Source organism: Chiloscyllium plagiosum, chromosome 38 (genome assembly GCF_004010195.1).
Source record: "Chiloscyllium plagiosum isolate BGI_BamShark_2017 chromosome 38, ASM401019v2, whole genome shotgun sequence".
NCBI lineage: Eukaryota > Metazoa > Chordata > Chondrichthyes > Orectolobiformes > Hemiscylliidae > Chiloscyllium > Chiloscyllium plagiosum.
Genome location: NC_057747.1, coordinates 14,052,788 through 14,077,114, shown reverse-complemented (window position 1 = coordinate 14,077,114; position 24,327 = coordinate 14,052,788). Strand labels below are relative to the sequence as shown.

The 24,327-nt window shown below is 37.7% G+C and overlaps 1 protein-coding gene across 7 annotated transcripts in view; it reads left to right on the top strand.

Annotated features, from left to right (window-relative positions):
* LOC122541855 (adenosine kinase-like) overlaps window positions 1-24,327 on the top strand; it is a 265,612-nt gene that overhangs the window by 204,933 nt on the left and 36,352 nt on the right. For all 7 annotated transcript variants that reach the window (XM_043678926.1, XM_043678923.1, XM_043678928.1 and 4 more), the window contains 2 exons: window positions 15,300-15,335; window positions 17,933-18,047. In XM_043678926.1, coding sequence (XP_043534861.1) covers window positions 15,300-15,335; window positions 17,933-18,047 — 151 coding nt within the window. The remainder of the gene's footprint in view (window positions 1-15,299; window positions 15,336-17,932; window positions 18,048-24,327) is intronic.

Here is a 24,327-nt window from a genome sequence, read left to right as displayed (position 1 = left end):
AAATTTCTTCTGCACTCTTTTTCCAGTTTAATAACATAATAAGGTGACCAAAACTGAACATAATTCTCGAAGTGTGGCCTCTACCAACATCCTGTACAACTGTTGTGGTTCTGTTCGCCGAGCTGGGAATTTGTTTCTGATTCCCAGCTTGGCGAACAGAACCACAACAACGAGCACCTGAGCGACAAATCTTCTCACAGACTTTGAAATCCGGTACAACTGCAACATAACTTCACAATGTCTATACTCATTGCCCAGATTGAAGAAGGCCAGTATGCTAAAAGCTTCCTTCACTGCCCTGTCTGCTTGTGACTCCACATTCAGAGAACTGTACACATGAACTCCAAGATCTTCTGTTCCACTGCACTCCTTATGACCCTACCACTTTCTATGAAACTCCTACCTTGATTTGACCTTCCAAAATGCAAGACCTCACACTTAGCTATATTAAACTCCATGTGCCATTTCTCGGCCCATTTCCCCAGCTGATCAAGGTCCTGCTGCAATTTCTGATAACCTTCCTCACTACATGATAGTGCCTATTTTTGTATCATCTGCAAACTTACCTATCATGTCTTATACATTGTTATTTACATCAAGGATTTGGATAAGAAACAGTAATGGGTCCAGCATCGACACCTGAGATACTCCACCATCACAGGCCTCCAGTCTGATAAGCATCCTTCCACTATAACCCGACCATCAAGTCAGGTGTATATCCAATTTGAGCTCCCCTGGATCCGTGCGATCTAACCTTCCAGAGCAGCCTACCATATGGAACCTTCTCAAAGGCCTTACTGAAATCCATATAGACTACGTCTACTGTCTGGTCACTAACAAATTTATGAGGCATGAACTCTATCTCACAAAGCCATGCTAATTACTCCAAATAAACCTTGTCTTCCCAAATGCATGAATATCTTATCTCAGAATCTTCTCAAGTAACTTGTGTACCACAGATGTTAGGCCTGTGCATTTAATCCTAGCATAAGCTAAAAACTGTATTTGGATGGTAACAAATGGTGAAGGGACCCAGTCTAAAACTAGAAATGGGCATTGGAATCTTTTAACAACTTTAGATACTTCAAATAATTTCTTGAAGTCGTGACTTTGGGGAAAATTACTGCAAAAGTGGTAGTGGAATAGTAAATTTTTTTGAAGAATGGGTTATCCGAAGAATTATAGTCCAAGTGAATTTAAAATTTATATCACAAGTATTCAAAACAGTTTGTTTTTAATTCAGTCATGGGATCTGGCTGACTGTGCCAGGATTTATTGCTAATTCCTAGTTGCCTTTGAGAAGTTGGTGGTGAACTGCCTTTTCAAACTATTGTCGCCCATTTTAAGTCACAATAGTATTCAGGGCGGAGTTCTAGTATTTAAACCAGTGACTGGTCATGGTGGTATATTTTCATGTCAAGATGTTGGTGGGTTGGAGAGGAACATGCAGGTGGTGGTGTTGTCATGTATCTGCTTCCTTTGTCCTTTTAAATGGAAGTGGTTGTAAGTTTGAAAAGTGCAATCTTTTTGAGAGTTTTTGGAACAGCATTCATTCAGGCAAGTAAGGGGTTATCCATCATACTCTTGACTTGTGCTTTGTAGATGGTGGATAGGGTTTAGGAAGTCAGGAGGCGAGTTACTGCAGGGTTCCCAGTGATTGTACTTAGATGGTTAGTCCAGTTCAGTATCTGGTCAGTAGTAACCTCCTGGATGTTGATAGATCTTTGGTGATGATAAGACGCTTGACTGTCATGGGGCAATGGTTAGATTCTCACATTTTGGATATGGTCATTGCTTGGCATTTGTGTGGTGAGAATGTTACTTGCTATATTTCAGCCCAAGTTTGGATATTGTCCAGGTCTTGCTGCTTTTGGACATACACTGTTTCAGTAGCTAAGGAGTTGTCAATGGTGTTGAATGTTGTGTAATCATAAGCCAGGGTTCAGATGCACCCTCTGGCAAGTATCTGGTGTGGAGTTTGCAGATTATCTGTGTCTGCATGGTTTTCCTCCCACAATCACATTACGTGAATTGACTGTGCTAAATTGCCCAGGGACGTGCAGGTGAAGTGATTTAGCTATGGGAAATGTGGGGTTCTGGACGTGGATTTGGGTAGAATGCTCTTCAGAGGGTTAGTGTGGAGTTGATGGGCCGAATGGCCTGCTTCTATACTGTAGGGATTCTGATTCTATGAACTTAAAAGTTGTATTGACGACCACGTCAGTTTCAACATCACTAAGTTATAAGAAGCCACTCAAACTGCCCATTTACTTTAAAGCAATCAGAAGAAATAATTCAGGAGTCTTGCAATTGTCATGATGTCATTATTAAATATTCCCATATAATTAGCAGAATGGCAGCATTACGTTGTTTTATTTTAATTCTGTACTTAGAATTTCTACAGTTTTTTTCTAGATTGTGTTAAATTATTTATTATAATCACCTGAAAAGTGCAAACATCTCAAATATGTCAGTCTTTTATGAATTGTTGGTCTGTCAGTTACTGGCACATTTCCATATCAGGAATTGTAAGGAATTTGAAAAATTATTAATCATTTTGATCTTAATATACCAAATATATTGTCTCTTCAATGATCATGAATGTGATAATAAACGCACAATGGCAGTAACAGAATCTGGATCTGGTTTAACACCGTTTTGAGAAATGTTCATGCTGAATGCTTTCATGATAAAATTGCTACGTAATTATAAACTGTCACTGTTAACATTAACTGATGCTTCAGCTTTGCGGAACTCTGATTTCACTGACAATTAGATGCTGATGCACAGACTTACTGCCTGAAGTATATGACAAGAAAATCTGCTCATAAAAGTCTTTTGTGAGATGTGGCAAGGGGAGCTAAATGGCAATAATATATTTTGGCATTTAAAAATCATTTGTAAGAAAATAATATTGGAAACGGTAGCACTGTTCAGGAATTACTTGGTTTGGAAGAATAGCTATATTGTAAAGGAGAAATGTTCTTAGTTAAGTTGCTTAGGATCGATTGCTTGTAAGAGTGCTGATCACATTAATTATTTATAGTTTTATTCATTTACCATTTCCACCTACTCCTGCTTTTGCACCAATTTTAATTTCAACTAGTTATCTATACAATTTTGTTTGTTAACTTTGTACTTTGAACTCACAGCTATTGCTGTAACATGTTGTAATCAGATCTTGAGAAGATCAGTTCTGGAATTCATTTTACTCACCAACTCTCTATTAGTAGAGTTGGAAAGCAAATTTAGATGTGCAACAGCTCATGTTTTTGTTTTACTCGAAAAATAAATTTCTCCTTAAAGGAAACTGAAGATTTTCTGTCAGTAAAACATCTTGCTGAGCAGTTATACTATGCAGCTGCTCTCTAAACACAAAATCCTGTCATTCCGTCTCCTCTGCTGTGCGCTGCTTTTGGAAAATTAAAATGTTTTATCTGTACTACTGAGCTGTACATCATTTGAGCAGGACTTGCCTCCTAGAATTGTCGAACTACCTTTAGAGTATGTTACAGATAGTTTTTATGCTTCTGAAATGATTCTCAACTGTAATTCACTCACTAATTTACACCATCTTATGTCTGGCTGTATTGGAACCAATTCAGAGTTGCCACCACTTCCTTCAAAGTATTTCTTATCCCTTAGGCCAGTGAACCCTAAAATTATTCAATAATCAGGTGATCAGAGCAGTGCTTACTCCCCAACATCTGTCAATTCAGTTCTTTATTAGGAAATAGATAACAATAGCATATTTTGCTTTTTGTTGGTCTTTCCACTTTTTCCTCAGCTCGGGTTCTGAAATTGCATTCTGGTATGATGTATATTAACCTATGATTTTATGGCTAGATTCACTGCGTATTTAAAAAGGAAACTTAGAGATAAAATCATTTGGCAGCATTTGCAAAACTTATTATAATGAACAATGACAATACTACATGAAAAGTGTAGAGAAGAAATATGTCATGTTTCATTAATTAGTTATGGTCCAAATCATAGAACATAGAACAATACAGCACAGAAACAGGCCCTTCGGCCCACGATGTTGTGCCGAACATTTGTCCTAGCTTAAGCACCCATCCATGTACCTATCCAATTGCCGCTTAAAGGTCACCAAAGATTCTGACTCTACCACTCCCACAGGCAGCGCATTCCATGCCCCCACCACTCTCTGGGTAAAGAACCCACCCCTGACATCTCCCCTATACCTTCCACCCTTCACCTTAAATTTATGTCCCCTTGTAAAACTCTGTTGTACCCGGGGAAAATGTTTCTGACTGTCTACTCTATCTATTCCTCTGATCATCTTATAAACCTCTATCAAGTCACCCCTCATCCCTCACCGTTCCAACGAGAAATGGCCGAGCACACTCAACCTATCCTCGTACGACCTATTCTCCATTCCAGGCAACATCCTGGTAAATCTTCTCTGCACCCTCTCCAAAGCTTCCACATCTTTCCTAAAGTGAGGCGACCAGAACTGCACACAGTACTCCAAATGTGGCCTAACCAAAGTCCTGTACAGTTGCAACATCACTTCACGACTCTTGAATTCAATCCCTCTGCTAATGAACGCTAAGTCTAAATGCTGTTTGTGAAAGGGTTTCTTGACATGGCTTGATGTTGTGGAAATATTTCCACAGTGACTATTAATCTGCAACATGAGTCATCTTTTCACTGAAAAATGTACTTGTGAAGAGATGCCATCAGGATCCAAAATCGATTGTTGCATCCAGGGAGATCTGAGTTTAAGAGTAGGTTCATCCAGAGTATCAAATTTAATATGAGAGAATTATTGGTTAGCAATGTAAATTCTAAGAATTGTTTGAGACAGTCGTGTGATTAAAGTATGACTTGTTTTGAGTTCCACTGACTGGACAACTGAATGCCAATTCATTTCTAAAGATGTGAGCCACCTGCCCAGTTGACTTTTCTCAGTATTGATAAATAGAATTTTGAACTCCAATTGACGACTGCGTTTGAGCTGCAGTTCTCTGAAATTAGATGGTAAGTCAAAGCACATAGTGCATTTCAGTAGGATCATTTTCAGTCTATGGATGATAATGCACTCAAATTATGTTGCATAACTTGTATTGTTACAAGTTTGATATCATGCACCAGAATGCATTGGCCTTTTCATAACAATGAATAACACAGCAGCCAAGATAGTCCAACTAAATCACCACATTAATTAGAAAAACGAACTGCTCACAATGACAGTGAAAGAATTCTAAAATCAGCAGTGACTTAAATCTAACTTAACAGCTGGAGTTTTTGATTGTGACAGTCACATTGCTAAGATAAATTGAAGTATTTTCATCAAATCGGCACCACTGAGTCACGTAAGACTTGAAAGCAAATAATGTTTGTAATTGCCATCAAGTATCTATATGTCCTTGCATTTTACATCTTTACAATACATCATTGACACCATTGTTAGCCTTCTTCCCACACCATTGCACTTTATTTTTCAGTATAGTAGAATTGAATAAGATGATATTGGAGAAGGAAGCTATTTGTATGTCTGTTTACGAGATATCTAAAATTCTGATTTTGAAATGGAAAATATTCTTTCACTTATTTTACCCATGCAGAATAATAAAACACTTACCATATGAAATATTAAAAAGCCTCAAGCAAGATTTAATGTGAGCGTGCCTTGGTTTCTGCTGGGGAAGCAGTAGCATAATAGTAATGTCACTGGACTATAAACCAAGGACCTGGCTAACACCATAGCAGATGATATTTTAATTAATAAACTCTCAGCTTAAAAGCAAGCCTAATGACAATCGTTGGTCAATTATCATAAAAACACAGGTGGTTCATGAATGTCCTTTTAGGGAAAGGTAACTGCTATCTTTATCTGATCTAACCTATGTCTAACTCCAGACCCACAGCACTGTGGTTGACATTTGACTGCCCTTTGAAATGACCCAGGAAGCTACTCATTTCAAGGGTAATTAGGGAGGGGCCTAATGCCCCAGCAATACTCTCATCACATCCAAGAATTTTTTTTAAAACATGGTGGTAAATATATAAAATGGACTGATGTCATCTTTTAGATATAATAAAGTTTAAAGTTGGAAATGTAAAATGGCACAGTGTACCAACTTGAACTTTGCCAGAAAAAAACACTTTTTAGGTTTTTGTTTCAAACTTATGGTGTGTATGGTAAAACTCAGCTTTACTGGCGGTCAGAATTTCAGAAGATGAATTACTGTCTCTGCATGAAGAAGTGTACTGACTGACTAAGGTTTTTCTTACTCAAAATAGAAAAATAAGCCAAATACTAAGGTTAAGAATCAGACTAAAAGCAGTTATTGTTGTACTGAAAATGCATTTGATGAAAACAAAGTCGATTTCGCAAGGTATTGGATTGAATGCTGGAAGCATACAATTTTATTTTGCTGCAACACAAAGAAAGATAATTGGTCCTTGATGTGTAAAAGACAGTTTAATGTTAAGGGAAGCAGGAGGATATAATTGTCTCATTTGTTCCTGAGATATGTGCATCTCTGTCTAGATCAGCATGTTATTGTGCAGTGAACATTTAAGAATCAAATACATTGTTGTGGGTCTGGAGTCACATGTCTGCCCAATCAGGTAAAAATGGCAGATTTCTCTCCTTAAAGGATAATGGTGATTGAGGTTTTTTTAATGCAACAATCAACAGTCATTAAACGGTGGCCTTTAGTCTAATTGTACTTATTTCACTTTTCTTGAACTCAAATTTACTTTCAACCGTGCTGATATTTGAACCCGGATCACAAGAGTATGTTCTGGATTCAAGTCCAGTAATGGAATCATGGGATTGCTGCTGAGTCCACTACTTTTCATCATTTATATAAATGATTTGGATGTGAACATAGGAGATATAGTTAGTAAGTTTGCAAATGACACCAAAATTGGAGGTGTGGTGGACAGCGAAGATGGTTACCTCAGATTACTATGGGATCTTGGTCAGATGGGTCAATGGGCTGAGAAATGGCAGATGGAGTTTAATTCAGATAAATACGAGCTGCTGCATTTTGGGAAAGCAAATCTTAGCAGGACATATACATGTAATGATAAGGTCCTAGGGAGTGTTGCTGAACAAAGAGATCTTGGAGTGCAGGTTCATTGCTCCTTGAAAGAGGAGTCGCAGGTAGATAGGACAGTGAAGTTGGCGTTTGGTATGCTTTCCTTTATTGGTCATAATATTGAGTACAGGAGTTGGGAGGTCATGTTACAGCTATACAGGACATTGATTAGGCCACTGTTGGAATATTGCTTGCAATTCCGGTCTCCTTCCTATCGGAAAAAAGTTGTGAAATTTGAAAGGGTTCAGAAAAGATTCCAATGAACTTGCCACGGTTGGAGGATTTGAGCTATAAGGAGAGGTTGAATAGGCTAGGACTGTTTAACCTGGAACGTCAGAGGCTGAGGGGTGACCTTACAGAGGTTTATAAAATTATGAGGATCATGGATACGATAAATAGACAAAGTCTTTTCCCTGGGGTGGGGGAGTCCAAAACTAGAGAGCATAGGTTTAGGGTGAGAGTGGAAAGATATAAAAGAGACCTAAGGGGCAACTTTTTCATGCAGAGGGTGATACGTGTATGAAATGAACTGCCAGTGGAAGTGGTGAGGGCTAGTACAATTGCAACATTTAAAAGGCATCTGGATGGGTATATGATTGGGAAGGTTTGGAGAGATATATGTTGGGTACTGGCAAGTGGGACTAAATTGGGTTGGGACATCTGGTCGGCATGGACAAGTTGGACCGGAGGGTTTGTTTCCATGCTGTACATCTCTATGAATAATTTTACAGTCCAGAGGGAGGCTACGTTATGGAGTCTGTACTGGCTCCCAAAAGAGCCGCCCACCCAGTCCCATTCTCCAGCCCTATCTCCACAGCTCTCTAAATTTATCACTTGCAAATATATATCCAGGTTTCTTTTGAAACCTTCTATGGAATCCACCTCCACCACTCACCCAGGCTATGTATACCAAAACCTAACAAGTCTAAGCAAAGAAGTTTTCTCCTCATCTCATTCCTGGCTGTCTCTTGTGTTTTTTCTTGTGTTCTTAACGTGGCCTTGCTTCCATTAGACCACATTCACAGCTATAAATTAAATCATCAACTTAATGAAGTTACATGCAGGATATTCAGTGGTACATGATAGGAATATGAACTCGAGACAGGAATAGGCATTCAGTCTCTTGAGCTTGCTGTACCATTCAATAAGATTGTGGCTCGTCTGATATTAACCTCAAATCCACATTCTGGCCATTCCTGGATAACCTTTTATCCCTTTGCTTAACAAAGGATCCATATAATTCTATCTTTTAAAATATTCAATAATTCTGCTGTCACCCCTTTTCAGGAAGATGGTTCCAAAACTCATGTATGCAACATCTAAAAGTATTAGGTATTAAAGTATATAAAGCAGAGCCATGATTGTTAGTCACTTTGAGATTGTTCAGAAGTTGATGAATAAGAACTGAAGCTGTAGTTGGCTTTTCTTTAATAACTGTTGATTGCAACAAGTGAAATGTTAAGTGCACATCAAAGACCTTCCTTGAATTAATGAAAAAGTAATGGGTATGTCAGGAACCTCACTAATCAAATTCAAAACTTAAAAATCAATTGCAAATAACTTGCTGGAGCATATTTTTAATAAAGACATAGAACAGCAAATTTGAATGTACAGTGTTAGCCAGTACTTCTGCTGAACACTTATTAATTATGTATTGGTCGACGTTGATGCTCATGGATGAAATGGAATGTTACATGGTGAGTTTTGAGAAGATTTGTAGCTTTTGTAATTGAGGTTCTGGCTGTAGCTTTGCTCGCTGAGCTGGAAGGTTCATTTTCAGGCATTTTGTCACCATACTAGGTAACCTCTTCAGTGAACCTCCGGAGGAAGCACTGCTGGTGTTTCCTGCTTTCTATTTATGTTTGGGTTTCCTTGGGATGGTGATGTGATTTCTTATGGTGGTGTAATTTCTTGTGGTGGTGTCATTTCCTGTTCTTTTTCTCGGGGTGGTAAATGGGATCCAAGTCAATGTGTTTGTTTTGATAGAGTTCCGGTTGGAATGTCCTGCTTCTCGTAATTCTCGTGTGTGTCTCTGTTTGGCTTGTATTAGGATGGATGTGTTGTCCCAGTTGAAGTGGTGTCCTTCCTTATGTGTATATAAGGATACTAGTGAGAGAAGGTCATGTCATTTTGTGACTAGTTGATGTTCATGTATCCTGGTGGCTAGTGTTCTGACTGTTTGTTCAATGTAGTGTTTGTTACAGTTCTTGCATGGTATTTTAGGAGAAAGTGAGGACTGCAGATGCTGGAGATCAGAGCTTAAAAATGTGTTGCTGGAAAAGCGCAGCAGGTCAGGCAGCATCAAAGGAGAAGGAGAATCGACGTTTCAGGCATAAGCCCTTCTTCAGGAATGAATCATGGTATTTTGTAAATGATATTAGTTTTGCTTGTTGTCTGTATAGGGTCTTTCAAGTTCATTAATATCTCCCACCCCTTGAGAAAAAGAACCGGATATGACATCACCATAGGAAATGGTGTCATCATGGGAGATGACATCATCAACCCAAGGAAACCCAAACGTATAAATAGAAAGCAGAAAAAACCTGGAGTGCTTCATCCGGAGGCTCACTGAAGATGTTACCTAGCATGGTGACGAAACGTCTGAAAATGAACCTACCAGTTCAGCGAGCAAACCTACATCCAGAATATTATATAGTTTTGAGTGAAGTAACTTTTTTTTAGAATAAGTTTTGTTTGCTTAAGTTTCCTCCTGTTGTTATGCCAAGCACTCTTCCTGGCTGAAAAAGCTGCAAAACAATCTGCTGTCAAGTTTATAGGGACATGAGAAGAAAAAGCAGGCTATCCAGCCATTTAACCTTATTTTTAGACATTTTTCGTGAAATTAGACTTAATTTCAGATTTCTATCTTCTACTCAGTATTTGTGCTGTAATTCCGAAACACCCAACTCAATTCTGTTAACAGTATGGAGTTGCAATATTTTTAAAGATAAAATACTTAATTCTGTGAGAGGTGAACATATGCTATCATGTGTTTATTACCGTTGTGACTTGATAAGAGTAACCTGTTCACCAATCAAGATATTTTAATTTCTGTGGACTTCGCAGGTGAGGTTAGCATTTTATGCCTGAATTGCCCTCGAGAACCTGAGTGTGCACCGCTACAATCTTTGGGTTATCGGGACACTCCATGTTAGGAAGGGAGTTGGAGTTGGGGGTGTCATGTTGACGCTGTACAGGATGTTGATGCAGCCTCTTGAGTACTGTCTGCAGTTCTGATTGCTCTGTCAACTAGAAGAGAATTGTTAAATTGGAGAGGGTTCAGGAAAGATTTATTGGGATTTTGCCAGGAGTGGAGGGTTTGAGTTAGAGGGAGAGGCTGGATATGCTGGGGCATTTTTCATTGGAGTGGAGGAAGTTGAGGGGTGACCTTATATAGATTTATAAAATCATGAGGGGCATAATGCGAATAACAAAAGTCTTTTCCCTCAGGTGGCTGTGTTCAAAACTAGGAGGCATGTTTATAATGAGAGCAGAGGATTTAAAAGGAATCTGACGGGCAATGTTTTCATAGAGGGTGAATCGTATATGGAATGAACAGCCAAAGGAAGTAGTAGATACACTTAAAGCGTTTAAACGACGTATGGAGAGATACACTAATAGGAAAGATTTAGAGGGATATGGGTAAACACTGGAAAGTGGAGTGAGTTTACTTTGGGAAATATGGTCAGCATGGATAAGTTGGACTGAAAGGTCTGTTTCTGTGCTCTGACTTGATGACTAAAGGAGTTACAATGTATTTTCAAGTCAGAATGGTCAAACCTAAGCAGAAATTGTATTGTGCGGAAGATATGAAGCAGCTTCAGGAAGATTTAGGCTTGGCGAATTAGCAAGCACAAGACAGATGTTTTTTGTGCAGAGAACACATGTGGACATTATTCCACATTGTCGGATAGATGCCAGTGTTGTAGATGTATGGGAACAGCTTGTCTAGGGTGTTACTTTTCCTGTTTCTCTATCTAGACTTCGCCTTGTATTGCACTGTTAGCACACTGTTGCAAATATAGAACTGTTGCCTGTTTGTATGTTTTAAATTAGCACACTGTTGCAAATATAGAACTGTTGCCTGTTTGTATGTTTTAAACCAATCAATTAATGTGCCACATAAATGTTTCAGTAGATCAGGAATTAAATATAGTTGCATTTAGTTTTTTTGGATACCAGTATCTTTTGTATTGGTGACCTCTGGCACAGAGGGACAGGAGCAGACCATTCCAACACTTGGAAGTCTGTTCTGTTATACAGAGAGATTGTGACTGATGTGTATCGTAACTCATTAACCCACCCTGGCTCCTTATCCTTTAATACCCCTGACAAGTAAAATCTGTCAGTCCCAGAAATATGAGCTAACATCCTGTGCTGTTTGGTGTGAGAGAGTTGCATGATTCTCATGTGTTTTATGGAAAGATTTCCTAACATCTCTTCTGAATGATCCAGCATGATTTTGACATTAACTACTCTTTAACTCCAAAAAAGCTCAAATTTATTTTTTATCCTATATTTATAGAAATACAAGTATATCTTATAACGTAAAACTTGGAGCCTTAATAATATTTTCATGAATCTGCATTTCACTCCATCCATGATCAGTATATCATTTCTGAAATGCAATATACACAGTATTCTATATGTCTTACCAGGGTTTTGTGTTGCAAAACTTGCTCTTTTTAATATTCAAATTTTCCAAAGTGAGTATTGCCCCGATGTTCTTAATTATTTTTGGCAAGTGACTGTTGCGCATTCATGATCTAGTACATAGCTACCTAAATTTGTTTGGGCCTGCAATGTTATTAGAAGTTCACCATCTAAGTAATAGCTTGATGATGCCAAGTTGTTCTCGCGTATCTGAACTGAAATCCTTCTGTCATGGTTTTGCCCATTCGTTCTGTAGATGTCACTTTGTTGTTTTATGCTGTGTCAATATGTGTGGCTCTTTATTGTGTTATCTAATTCCTTAGTAATTATCGTGTGTACTTAAGGCCCTAGCACAGATCCTTTGGGATAGAAGTCACTTTCGTCCAATTCAAACGTACAGGTCTCAGTCCCTACTCTCTCACCTACTACCTGTTACCCTCTAGCCAGGTCAATCATTTGCCTTTACGTCCATGAGCTTTAATTGGGACTAATATTTCTTATGTGGAATTTTTTTCAAAGCTTTCTGGAAGTCAGTACAAACAACTTACACTACCTCCAAGTTCCCCTTAAAGTCACCCATCATCCTGACTTGGAAATGTCTATCATCCCTTCTCCATCACTGACTTGAACTTCTGGAACTCCCTACCTAACAACACAATGGGATTACTATCACTACACAGACAGCAAAAGTCCAAGAATGCACCTCACCACCATCTTTTCTAACAAGTCAGGATGGAGGTTAAGTATTGGCCTTGCCAAAGATATTCCTGTCACAACTAATTAAAAGCATCCTTCAACATCCTGCCCACTACTTCAACTAATTTCTTAAAAATTGGACATCACCTTCCCTTTTAAAATGCATGTTGGTTTTCTAATCAGCTAAAAGTTTTCCAAATGTTCAGGCTTTCAGTCCTTTAATTATAGATTCCAAAGTATTCCCCAACACAGATGTTTTACTAATTAGTCTATAAATTCTTTGTTTCTCTATACTTCTCTTAAATATTGGCATTACATTTACAAGTTTCCAATCTAAGGGGTCAATTTCTGAACTGAGAGAACTTTGGAAAATATTGGATAAAAATCTGCAATGTCCTCAACTACTTCCTTGACAATCTTGGGATTTGTCCATGTTTAATGTCATTAGTTTTTCTAATGTACTTTTCTTGCTAGTGTTAATTGTGTGAGTTCCAATCCATGATTCATTATTAATTTCCTTAGAATGTTAAGTACGTCATCCTATTCATGTATTGTGGAGACTGCAAGAAAGTGTTGGTTTAACAATCTCCCATTTCCTTACTTTCATTTGTAGTATTACTTACATTTTAGAGTAATACAGCACGGAAACAGACTCTTTGGTCCAACTGATCCACGCTGACCAGATATCCTAATAAATCTAGTCCCATTTGCCAGCATTCAGCCCATATCTCTCTCAATTCTTCCTATTCATATATCTATCCGCATGCCTTTTTAAATGTTGTCATTATACTAGCCTCCACTATTTCCTCTGACAGCTCATTCCATACATGCACCCCATATTACCCTTCCTACTTTAACTTATAAAACAAGAAATCTGTTTTGTTAATCTTGATACCTTATGGAAGTTTTCTCAATTTTCAGCTCAAATAATGGTAAATATACCTTTAGGGTCTGATAGTGATGACGTTATAATTACCTTCAACGATGAAAACCTGATAGTCTCAGCAATCACTTTTCCATGAAAGTACGTTCTGGTGTGAATTAGGCCACTGCAATTTCATTTGGGTTTATAAACTTGCACAGAATTTTGGCTTCAGTTTTCATACACTGTAAACTGAGTTCTTCATGAGCCAGCTATCTCTGGAAATCGCAATTTTTGCGAAGATTTTTAGCTTAGGTTGAGGTGTAAGTTTGCTCGCTGAGCTGGAAGTTTATTTTCAGATGTTTCGTCACCATACTAGGTAATACCATCAGTGAGCCTCCAGTGAAGTGCTGGTGTTTTGTCCTGCTTTCTATTTATGTGCCTTGGTTTCTTAGGGTGATATCATTTCCAGTTCTTTTTCTCAGAGGATGGTAGATGGGGTCCAAGTCAATGTGTTTATTCCGGTTAGAATGCCACGTTTCAAGGAATTCTCATGAGTGTCTCTGTTTAGCTTGTCCTAGGATGGATGTGTTGTCCCAGTCAAAGTGTTGTCCTTTGTCTGTAAGTATGCCAGTGATAGCGGGTCATGTCATTTTGTGGCTGGTTAATGTTTATGTATCCTGGTGGCCAGGTTTCTGCCTGTTTGGCCAATATAGTGTTTGTTACAGACCTTGCATGGTATTTTGTAAATGGCATTTGTTTTGCTGGTTGTTTGTATAGGGTCTTTTAGGTTCATTAGCTGCTGTTTACGTGTGTTGGTAGGTTTGTGGGCTACCATGATGTCAAGAGCTATGAGTAGTCTGGAAGTCATTTCAGAGATGTCTTTGGTGTAGGGTAAAGTGGCTCGAGGTTCTGGCCGCGGTAGAGTCTGCTTGTTTGGGTTTGTTGAGAAAATCGGCGGACTATGTTTATTGGGTATCCGTTCTTCTTGAATATGCTGTATAGGTATTTTTCTTCTACTCTTCATCATTCCTGCGTGCTACAGTATGTTGTTGCTCATTGAAATAATGCCCTGATGCAGCTCTTTTTGTGAGCGCTGGGATGATTGCTTCTGTAATTCAGTATTGTTCCGTATGCGTTGTTTTCCTGTAGATGCTAGCTTGAAGTTCCCCAATGGCTGTTCGCTCCACTGTCCATGCTGGAAATCTGAAACAGAAATTGCTGGAGGAACTCAGCATCTCTGGCATCACCTGGCGAGACACCAGAGTTTGTTTCACATCCAACTACTCTCCTTCAGGACACAGTATATTTTTTCTGAAGCAGAGTCACTGGACTTGAAACATTAACTCTATTTTGTGTCCAAAGGTGCTGCCAGACCAGCTAGGTTTCCAGAGCAATTGACGTTTGTGGTAATTATTTTTTCAGTCCAGGATTTTGTTCATTTCACAAAGTTTCTTCCCATCTCGAGACCAAATCCACAGTTTTTTATTTCCTAACATCATTATTTAAATGTTTCAAATATTTGAGAGAACTTTAGATCACTTTTCTGGAGTTTGAGCTAAGTTTTAAATATTTCTCCTAGAGCAAAAGTCTAAATCCTGATTTAGATGCCAAAACACAGGAATTACGAAATGGGACTGTGTCGGGCATTGTTAGAACTGTTAAACTCAATCATGGTTTCAGCGTTATACTGAGTTGAGTCTTCATGTAAACGTTGACATATGCTAACCTGGTCAAACTTATATACCAGTCAGTATGCCCTGAGGGATCTGTGCAGTTGGGAAAAAAATTGTATTCTGATTTAATAATGTAATCTGTATTTTATTTAAACCATTTTTGAAAGAAACGAAATACTTAAAACGAAAGAAACAGACCTTTTACTGTGGCTGAGCAGTGGAGCACTTGTTAAATTAATTGGCTTCAATAAATAGTGCCTCAGTATACCTAGATTGTAGTGTTATTTTCGGCAATCTTGACAGCACTTTATAATTAACTGCTCATTTCTTTTGCAGGAGGCTGCCACTTTTGCTAGAGAGCAAGGCTTTGAGGTGAGTTGACCCTCGGTTGCGCACTAAACAGATCCTAAAGGATTTTGCTGATAATGAAGTTCTTTGGACAGTGATTGATGTGCTATTATACTCTCCAGTCCTTGCAGTTGTTACTATGGTTACCTGGCAGCCATCCTGATTTCTTTGTTCTGCCAGCATGATGTATGACGCACTGTGCTAGGCCTGTACCCAACATCTCCTACAGATGTTATTCACAGAATTTTGAAAAGGCTCTTGGGAAGTTAAGAGGTTGGGCACTGGTTCAGGCTTCCCTTGCAGATAAGGTGTCTGTCATTTCAACTATTAAATAGCAACATCTTCCACTTAATCTTATTGTGTAAAGGTTCTTTTGCAGCATGAGCAGTCGGCAGACTGTAGCGGAAGTAAATTAATACCAATGACTCACTTCCTACTTGAAAGGAGCCTGAAAAGCTGAAAATGGTTCTCTAAGAATACACAAAAGCATTTTCAAGGCTTAATGTTGTGAAGTGAGACAGATGGCTTTTTTGGTAGTTATTTGGAGTGAAATCATTCAGTGGTGTGAATTTTGTTTGACACTCTGGGCATTAATCTGAATAAAGCCCTTATTATTGCTACATTCAACCACAGGTAACAAAGCATATGCTATAATGAATTTGATTAGCTAGGGGCCGAATGTAAAATAAACAACACATGATTAGTGACTGTCTGATAAATTACTATTGTTCATGATTGAGAAGTGGACTGAAAATAATTTAACAATATACAATCTTCTGATCTATTCCACTCACACAAACAGATCACAGGTGAACATTGATTTTAGTTTTGCAATATTAAACTACTCTCCTAAAAATTCATAGCTGAAATATATTCATTTATCATATTTTCATGTTTTAAAAGCTGAAGTCATACTATTTATGTAATAATTGTCACTTTAAAATACCCCTTACAGTCACTTTCTTCATATGTTACTTTCCTCATACATTTTACGTTAATTAGAAACATGCACATCTGGAGATGTTTTCTAATTTTATTGTACAATGGTTCCTGTCCATGATGCTGCCTTTGGGAATGATACTTTTAAAAATAAGTGTGTTTGTGGCTTCTCTGTCCAGTATATGTTGCATGTTTGAAAGTTACATTGAAGAATTGGTGTATTCAGCAGGTTATTATTATTATTGCTATACATACATAAGATTTGAAGCATTTGCTGTTATAAAAATATTGATCTTTTCTTGTTATGTATAATAATTAAATCCATAGTCACTCAACTAAGTACAGTTCTATACGAAAGTACACATTTTGCAGCTAATGCCGTATCAAACACCAGTTGTCTCAAATCATCTGCTTCAGGTGGAAAATACCAGTTGACATTTGTCGTATGTCAGATAGCTGTGATGCTTGGCTGCTAAAAATTGGCTCAAACGCTTTGGTTAACTATATAAAACTAATTCAAGATCACAGAAAAACATATTATGACAAATTGTTTTATAGGATTATTGATTCATGTGTCACATTTATTACTTGCAGGCTTTTACACTCCTGCTGAAAGAAGCAATCTAATAGAATAAATGAGTGGATTATTTCCAGAAATCCTGCAACAGTGTTAAAATTAAATTAAAATTTTTGTTTAAACATATGCTCCACAATATCTTTGTCATTTCAGTTTTGGTCGTTTCAACAGTAAATATTTAACAGTCTGCCACCTTGTCAATTGATAGAGCCCAGGATTTAATCCTCCCTCAATTATTATTTGAATTTGGCATCCACATTGAGGACACTTTGTAAAAGAGTCCTGTCTCCTGATAGGAGAAAAAAAATCTCAATGTAAGATCCTGTCCTTAAATTAAAACAAGTTTCTAGTTTTTTTTTAATGCAGGCCATATCGGAAGGAAAATTATGCTTTGAAGGTAGGCAGCACTGTGGCTCAGTGGTTAGCACTACTGCCTCACAGCTCCACGGACCCGGGTTTGATTTCTACTTCGGGTGACTGTCTGTGTGGAGTTTGCATGTTCTCCTCGTGTCTGTGTGGATTTCATTCGGGTGGTCCGGTTTCGTCCCAGAGTCCAAAGATGTCCAAAGACTGGCCATCATGTGCAGGAATATGCAGGTTAGGTGCATTAGCCTTAGGAAGTACAGGGTGATAAGATCAGGGGATGGGTCTGGGTGGGATATTCTTGGGAGAATCGGTGTGGACTGGTTGGGCCAAATGGCCTCTTTCCCCACTGTGGGTATTCTGTGGTGTAAGAGGAAAATAGAAGAATACTTAGGAAAAAAAGCAAAGCAAATGATCAATGATAAATGGATAATTGGGCAGCATCTCATTTCATAAATTGCTCAGGCAACTTGATGGTAAAATAATATTCACTATTTTTCCAAGCAACAGAAATTACCTTTTAAAATATGCTTGTCATGAAAAGAGAACTGCTAATTTATGAAATCGTGAATTGTATGCATGCAGTATATATTCCTGTTAAATCTCTTGGTTAGCACATTAATGTATACTATTTGTATTTGCAGTACACTAACTGTTATAGTATATAAAGACCAAATTAAGTTCTTAAATTAGTCCAAATGTGCTTGCATAAAATGATTACAATTTGCTTTTCTGCCAATAGACAGAAGATATTAAAGAAATTGCCAAGAAAGCACAAAGTTTGCCAAAAGTGAATGAAAAGCGACAACGTGTTATAGTTTTCACACAAGGCAAAGAAGACACTATTATGGCCACAGGTAAACCTGATGGTGGTAAATAATGCTTCCATAATGTACTGTTGTTTGTTACTCCTGAGCAAAATGTTCAATTTTTGGGTTAACTTCCTGTCACAAGAATATTACATGTGAAGTGGAAAGAAACAGGAATGAGGCAGTGTCAAACACAGTAACAAAAGCAAAAATGATTAATGTTTAAAGAATTGCAGTGCCTCAGGAGAAGCTTTGTTTTTGAATAGAAATGGAACTCTATTGCTTCAATCTTTTTTTAATTCACAACAGCAAAATGGATGTCAATAATAAAATGGAATTAGAGATTTTCTTTTCCCAAAGGCACCTTTCTAATACTGCATGATCCTTCATTTTGTCTGTAATTCATACATGCGTAGGGGTGCAATCATTCTCTTGGCTCAAAGTGTCATGTTAAGTCATTTAATAATGATTAAGGACATAAAAATGCTTGGCCCATAGGGCAAATCTCAAAAGAGATGCCAATTTACTCATTTTTTTTACATTTTACTTCAGACTTCCTTGCCTGCTGGCATTAAACCGTTTAATGAACACACTAAGAAGAGAGTTGTCTTTAATTTAGCATTTAGTGACACCACAGAACCACACAGGGCATAACTAACACACTTATTAAACCACTAATTAGGCTGATTGTGCTCTGAGCTTTACAGTGTAAATGGCTAGTAAATGATCACTGGAAAAGTTGAAGGATTTATGTGTATGAAATAAAATGCTTTTCTTTTGTACAGCTTAACAATGCCAAATTATTAAACTATAACAAAATGTCATTTATGCCTTTTTGCTGAAGTGCATGTAACATAATTTCTAAATATTAGAGTAATCAAGATTTGTTCAAATAGAGCACATGTCAGTTATTTGATGGACATCAAGACAGCAAATACTCTTTTCTACATCAGATTAATTTTGGTGGTATATTTGACAGGCATTGAATGTACATATAATTGTTAACTTTTTCTTTTCACATTGAAATCATTTACTAGTTTGTTAAATTTTATATTGTAACTTGTGATTCATAATGAAGTATATTTTATTGTGATATGTTTCTGTGAGCCATACAAACGAGCTCAAGTTTTGATCAAAGGCTGTGTTGAACTAATTATTACATGAAATACGCTTCACAGAAATGGGTCTATTTGCCCACTGAACGCATGCTGCCATTTTCCACCATTTGACCTTCCTCCCGCCCTTCTCATTTAACTCTTAGCATAATAATCTTCTGTTCTCTTCTTCCTCATATGCTTCACCAACCGCCCTTTGAATACATGCATTCTATTCACCTTAACCATTCTCTGTGATAATGAGTTCCACATTCTCAGTGCCGTCTGGGAAAATACTTTTTCTTAAGAATCCCCATTTAATTTATTGGAGACTACCTTCCTTGGTAGCCTCTAGTTTTTGGTTTCCCCACAAATGAAAATACACTTTCTGTTCTATTCTTGAAGTTCATACCACACCCCTTGAGAGAGATTGGGAACTTTGTTCATTTTTTTTTCTTGCTTCCAGTCACCATCCAGTTGTATCTCAAGTGGATGTTTTGGAGAAAATAGCTGTTACACTGTTGCTGCTTTCACAGCCAAACTATCCTGATGACAGCAGTTGTTGTGGCTATGTTCACTGAGCTGGGAATTTGGTTTTCAGACATTTTGTCCCCTTTCTAGGTGACATCCTCAGTGCTGTGGAGCCTTGAGAGAAGTGCTGCTGTACTGTGTTGATTGGAATTTTTTTGGTTTTGTTCCCGCTGCTTCCAGTTGGCTATTGCTGTACACTCACTCAGTGTTATATCTATACCCAAACCCATGCCAATAAACAGACTGTTTTCAGATTCAGAAAGGTAAAATAGGAGGAAAAAGTATGTTCAAGGGCTCAGGAAGGATCCAGGTTACTTTTTATTTTAATGAAATCAACAGTGATTAGATGATTGAATTCTACCTTCTACTTCATACATTTGCACAAAATGCATAATAACTGTATAAGTGTGGGCATTTAGAGAAGCGTATGAAAATCTTATGGTTTCTTAATAATTTTTCATTTGAATCATAGGTGGCAAGAGATTTTTGAACTTAATTGCATTAAATGCAAAGGGATCAAAGTCCCAGTTTGCCAGGTATTACAAGTCCTGTGAAAATATTGACCATTTATTTGGGATATTATTTCACAGATATATGTCATGCACCAGACTAGGACTCACCCCAAAGTATAGTAAGGACCCTTACTTATGTTTATTTCAAGACAAGTATAAAGCCCTGTGTTCCAGATGTAATATGATTGGTCTACCTCTTCGGCTTTAAACAAAACACACTTTATTCTTAGAACAGTTAAAATATAAATGAAAAGAACTGACATAACTTCAAATACCTTAAAAGATAATATATGATTTAACCACCAATCATCAACTGTTCCAATATAGGCAGCATCCTATAAACATACACTGGCAAGAAAATTTAACAAAACTGGTATTATTCTCATGTGCTGTCTTTTCACACTAGCAGACAAAAGTGAGAACTGCAGATGCTGGAGATGCAGCAGAGCGAGAACTCTAGCTGTTCCACTGTAGCAAGCAGAAACCCCCTCACTAACTGAAAGCTAAACTAAATCCTTCCTGGGTCTCTTGAGCCCTGACCCCACCAACTCATCCTTGTTTTGTCTAATTTAAAAATATATATAACCCAGGGATAACTCCAAGCTGTTAACATTTGACTGTCTGAGGGAGACATTCTACACCACTGTGGAAACTCTTCTCTGCAAGAGAAAGGATTGAACATGCCTCTCTTAGCAATACAGTACAGTCACACCTATTGTCATTAGGTACTTTGAGCAAATATTGATTATTCATGCATGAGCATTAATGGTATGTGTTGAAAAGTTATCTAACTGCATAGGAATTGAACAGGGTAAAATCATACACCTAATTTATTTAATTATACACATGTAACAGGAGTTATTTGATCAAAAGCACTAATGAAATCCAGTTTTCCCATCACCAATCTAAGGGTATCTTGGCCATATTGAGTAAGATGTTTGTGAAAGAAATTGCAATTTAGGAATCACAGATGCAACGGATAAAAAGAAACATCTTCATTCTTGTGTGTCGAAAGAAGCGGGGAGCTAGTTGATGCATTGTTGTTGATTTTCCATCCTTCTCACGATTTGGGAAAATTTAAGTCAGATTGAAAAATTGTGAATGCAGCTCTTTTATTCAAAAAGTCGAAACAGAAAGCATGAAAAACTACGAATCCGTCATCTAAACATTTTCCATAGGGAGATGTTAAAGGTACATGTATGATATCAAAACAGGACAATCATGATTAGCCAAGTCTTGGAATTCTTTAAAGAATAACGAATAAAGGGGAACTGGGAGATGTACTATATTTTGATTGAGAGCAGGTATTTGATAAGGTGCAGTATCAAAGCTTACTGTAGAAAATGAGAGTTCGTGGCTTATCAGCATGGATAGAAGATTAGCTAGCTAACAGGAAACAGGATCGTTTTCTGGTTGGCAAAATTCAAACTGATGATATACCACAAGGATCTGTATTGTCCTTTTAGTAATTTGTACAAACAACTTGAAGGGGTTGAAGGTATGGTTGCTTCCTTTGCAGGTGGCTCCAGGACAGATAGAAAAGTAAGTTGTGAGGTGAATATAAGGACGCTGCAGAGGGATATAGATTTTAATGAATGGGCAAACATTTGGTAAATGATATATAAAGTGGGAAAATATGGAATTGCTTTTATTTTCTTCCTGCCAAAATGGGCATATTATCTAAATGGTGAGAGATTGCAGAGTAGTGAAATGCAAAGAGATCTTGTGACCTACTGCATGAATCTCCAGAGATTAGTTTGCAGGTACACTTAGTACAAGCTGACCGCGGTATCCGCAGGATTGTTATCACAGTTTCAGTTACCTGCGGTTTACCATGGCCTGAACAAAATATCGGGAATGTTCTGGGACCTGGGGCTAGCAGGAAAGTAAATTTCCCATTTAAATGAATGGGTTCACTTCTATCTCCGGTTTTGGGCTTCTGTGGTAGGTCTTGGAATGTATCCCCGCAGGTGAGATTGCTGTAATTCAGAAAGCTGATAGAATGTTAAATTTTAGATTGAGTTAGAGAATTGAGTATACGATTTGAGTTATGCTTGAGCTATGCAGGACATTGGTGAGGCCATGTCTGGAGTATTGTATCAAATATTGGTCTTATTTAAGAAAGAATGGAAGTGCATTGGAAGTGTTTCAGAGACTAATACCTGGATTGGGCTGTCAAGTAAAAACAAGTACTGTGGATGCCGGAGAAATGAAATAAAGACAGTGTGCTTGTGAAACTCAGCAGGTCTGGCAGCATCTGAGGAGAGAGAAACAGAATTAATGTTTCAGGGCCAACATGACTGCCTAAGATCAATGACTGTTAGGTTACCCCTCAAACTCTTTTCAAGAGAAAAGAGACCCAATTGATCAATCCTTTCCTGATTTGTATGTCGATAGTTTAATGTCATCAGTCTATGACACCTCCCTATTCTATACCAAAGCATACCAAGGCATTTGGATGTGTTACAAAGGACAAGAACCAGGAGCAAGAGTAAGCAATTTTGCCTCAAGCCAATTCCACCATTCAGCTAGATCCTGGCTGATCATCTGCCTCAATGCATTATCCTGTACATTATCCCCATAAGATTTAACATTTTTAATTTCCACAACTCCATCCACGTCTTGAATGTGCTCAATGACTGAACCTACACAGTTCTCTTGGATAGAGGATTTCAAAATGGAAAAAAATCCTCCTCGTCTTTATCCTAAATGTCCAGCTTTTTCTGTAACATTCTAAAATGGTTCTCTTGTACAAGTTCCCCAGCCAGTCACAACCTTCCCTGTAAATTTTCTGTCAAGTGTTTGTTTCTCGCTGGTTTATTTCATATTTACTTTTCATTTATCAGTTTCTTCCTTCTCTTCAATTAATTGTTAAATATTTGCCACTTTTCCCCAGACACTTTTAAAATGTATGGATACAATCCATCCAGATCATGGCAATTTATCCTCTTGAGTTTGTTTAGTCTAGTCCATTTTATGTGTATATCCCTTTTGAGTTTAAATTCCCTTATCTCATTGCTGAAATCTCATGGCTTACTTTTTCGAGGTGGCTTGAATTCCATTGTCCTTCAAAGAAAGAGCTTGGCAAGTTCCTGAGAGCAGATAATAATTGAAATTTGAGTCAACAAGCAAGTGGAGGATGGGAATAATAATAGAAAAATATCACAGTCCCCCTAGCAAAAGGAATAATAGCATCGATAATATGCAGAAGTATAATTGTATCATAATGAGTAACCTCAATTCCGTGAAATATAAACTGGGAATTTGTTTTAATGGAAATAATGTTTCACAAGCATGTTCCACCCAATACAATATTTCCACCCAATACAATTAAAATTTTGCTGCGATTCTGCGAACAAATACAGTTAAACATCTGGAAAAATTAGGAAATCTTTTTCTGTTGTCTTCAATTATGTCTATTTCACCAACCTTGCTCAGTTATACAGAAAAATGACATGCAATTTTTTTAATGCTTCATTGCGCAGCTTCAGTACCATTATCCAGCAGATACTTTTAGGTCCTGGTCAAGCTGGTGAACCTGTTACCATTGTACAGATATATAATGAAAGCTATGAATAAAAAATGGCAGTCTGACTGAAACCAAGATTATCTGGCAATCAGTACTGCTTAAGGATCTGGAAAAAAACTTGATTTCCGAAGGACACGCTGTAAAGGAATGTCGGGAGCCAAAGATATTAAGCTGCATGCGACCTAAAGCTTTAGTTTTGGGAAAAGTTCAAGCTTTTGTTCTGGAGTAATTGCGGTATTGAATCTGCAAGGAGAATATATCAACGAATGTAAGCCATACAAGAAGTTCCAAATTTTAAAAATCAAATTAAAAGGTAGCATAATCTGTCCAGAACAATCTCACAGCTGACAAGGGTGAGAACATATCATTTACTTTGTTACTGCTCTTCCTAAACTCCAGATGGAGTTTAATTCCGATAAATGCGAGGTGCTGCATTTTGGAAAAGCAAATCTTAGCAGGACTTATACACTTAATGGTAAGGTCCTAGGGAGTGTTGCTGGACAAAGATCTTGGAGTGCAGTTTCATAGCTCCTTGAAAGTGGAGTCGCAGGTAGATAGGATAGTGAAGAAGGCGTTTGGTATGCTTTCCTTTATTGGTCAGAGTATTGAGTACAGGAGTTGGGAGGTCATGTTGCGGCTGTACAGGACATTGATTAGGCCAC